Source organism: Lygodium microphyllum, chromosome 22 (genome assembly GCF_053477565.2).
Source record: "Lygodium microphyllum isolate KBCC chromosome 22, Lygodium_microphyllum_v1.1.10, whole genome shotgun sequence".
In the NCBI taxonomy this organism is placed as follows: domain Eukaryota; kingdom Viridiplantae; phylum Streptophyta; class Polypodiopsida; order Schizaeales; family Lygodiaceae; genus Lygodium; species Lygodium microphyllum.
Genome location: NC_141156.1, coordinates 26546448 through 26548081, shown reverse-complemented (window position 1 = coordinate 26548081; position 1634 = coordinate 26546448). Strand labels below are relative to the sequence as shown.

The window sequence follows — 1634 nt, the reverse complement described above, 5'->3', positions numbered from 1 at the left end:
GTCAAGTTAAGGCTTGAAACTTTACACTCGTGATAAGGGTTTTAAATCCACTCTCGGAAATAGATCCACTCAAGGAATTTTTTTGCAAAAACATTTTGTTGGCTTGCAGCAGCGGAAAATATTTTCTTCATCCTTTTTTGTTTTGTTGCTTCATTGGCAACCTTTGATCTTCTTTGTCCTTTTTTTTTTTTTGTCTTCAGGCTCTTTTCCTTTGTTGTGCTCTTTATCCCTTTTGTTGATGCGTGGTATGTGCGTTTTCTCCATTTTTCTTTACATAATCTTTCTGCTCAATGTGATAGATATAATCTAGTACATTGCTTTGACATGCTAGATTCTTTTTGACATACATGACTTGGTGATCCATTACATAGGTTTTGAAATACATAGGATAGGCTTTTGGCTTATCATGTGCATTGTAGTGTTTTAGGCATTTAAGATGGATACATATCTCTTTGAATATCTCTTGGGCTTGTTGGGATACATGGCTTGATAGCACATCATGGCCTTGCACACATGGAGTTTGGACATTTGGCTTAATGGCTATATGGCTTGACATTACATTGACTTTGGATCTTCTTTCAAAATCACACATCTTCTTAAGGCACAGGACAGTGTGAATAGGGCTGCTTGGACCACTTTTGAGAGCAATAGTGTGAACACGCATTAAAAGAAGCTTGAGTGTAAATGAGAGATTGAGTTAGGTCTTTTTTCCAACCTAAAGCCTTAGAGTTCAGGGAAAAATAAAAAAAATGGAACATGGCGATGGCGAGGGCCTCCGCATCATTTCTGAGCAGATCTGTGGTGTATGTGTCTCGCCGGGCTTCTATTCTTCCTAGCAAGAAGAGCCTTTCCCTGTTCGAGACTTCTTCAACTATACGCTCGCCCCCTGCTTGCTTCTTGTCTTCGTCGTAAATAAGATCGCTAAGCCCCACAGCTGCACTGTTGCCCTCATTACTGTCCTTGGCCTTCTTCTCGAGCGGCTGGAAATGGTTGCCATACACATATTCCAGCGTGAAACCTTCCTCATTGTCGAAGAGGAGCAGGTGGCCGTGCCACTCCCAAATGTAGAAGCCAGTGTCGGTGTCCTCACGACTGGAAACACAGATGTTGTGGTCGCCGATGGAGATGGCCTTGCCAGAGTTGGGCTTGAGAGAGGCCCAATCATCGGAGGTGATGATCTGCACGACCTTGGCCTCGAGGGCAGCCTCCTTGCCGGCAATCCTGGTCTTGCCGCGGATGTCGGCACCAGGGGGAAGGGTAAGGTTGAGGCCACTAAGGCTGCTGAGGGAGTTCATGCCATCGATAAAGGCATTGCGCGAGTCTATATTTTTCAAGAAGGCATATGGATCCATGGCGGCCCTTCTTCTACACCTTCCACCTCTATTGTTTAGAAAATTTTTCACAGCTATGCGTGTACCTTCAAGTAGCTGACCATAGTACATAATCTCGTATCCACCCTCACCAAGCACATTGGAATCAGAGAAAGAATTAGTCACAGCCTCTATCATGAGGCTGAGAGCTTACAAGGAGGGCTTTGCATAGTTCTAGACTCAAGTAGAACTAGGTGTTGCTAGTGTTGTGTACACTTTGCCCTATTACACAGGGGGTGTGCCAGCTTACTGATAGATTCATTT

The 1634-nt window shown here is 44.2% G+C and overlaps 1 protein-coding gene across 1 annotated transcript; it reads right to left on the bottom strand.

Annotated features, from left to right (window-relative positions):
- Positions 1–596: 596 nt before the first annotated feature.
- Positions 597–1352, bottom strand: LOC148016968 (uncharacterized). Its single transcript, XM_087662714.1, has one exon. The coding sequence runs from the start codon at positions 1350–1352 to the stop codon at positions 597–599; it is 756 nt and encodes a 251-aa protein (XP_087518840.1).
- Between the last annotated feature and the right edge of the window lie 282 nt (positions 1353–1634).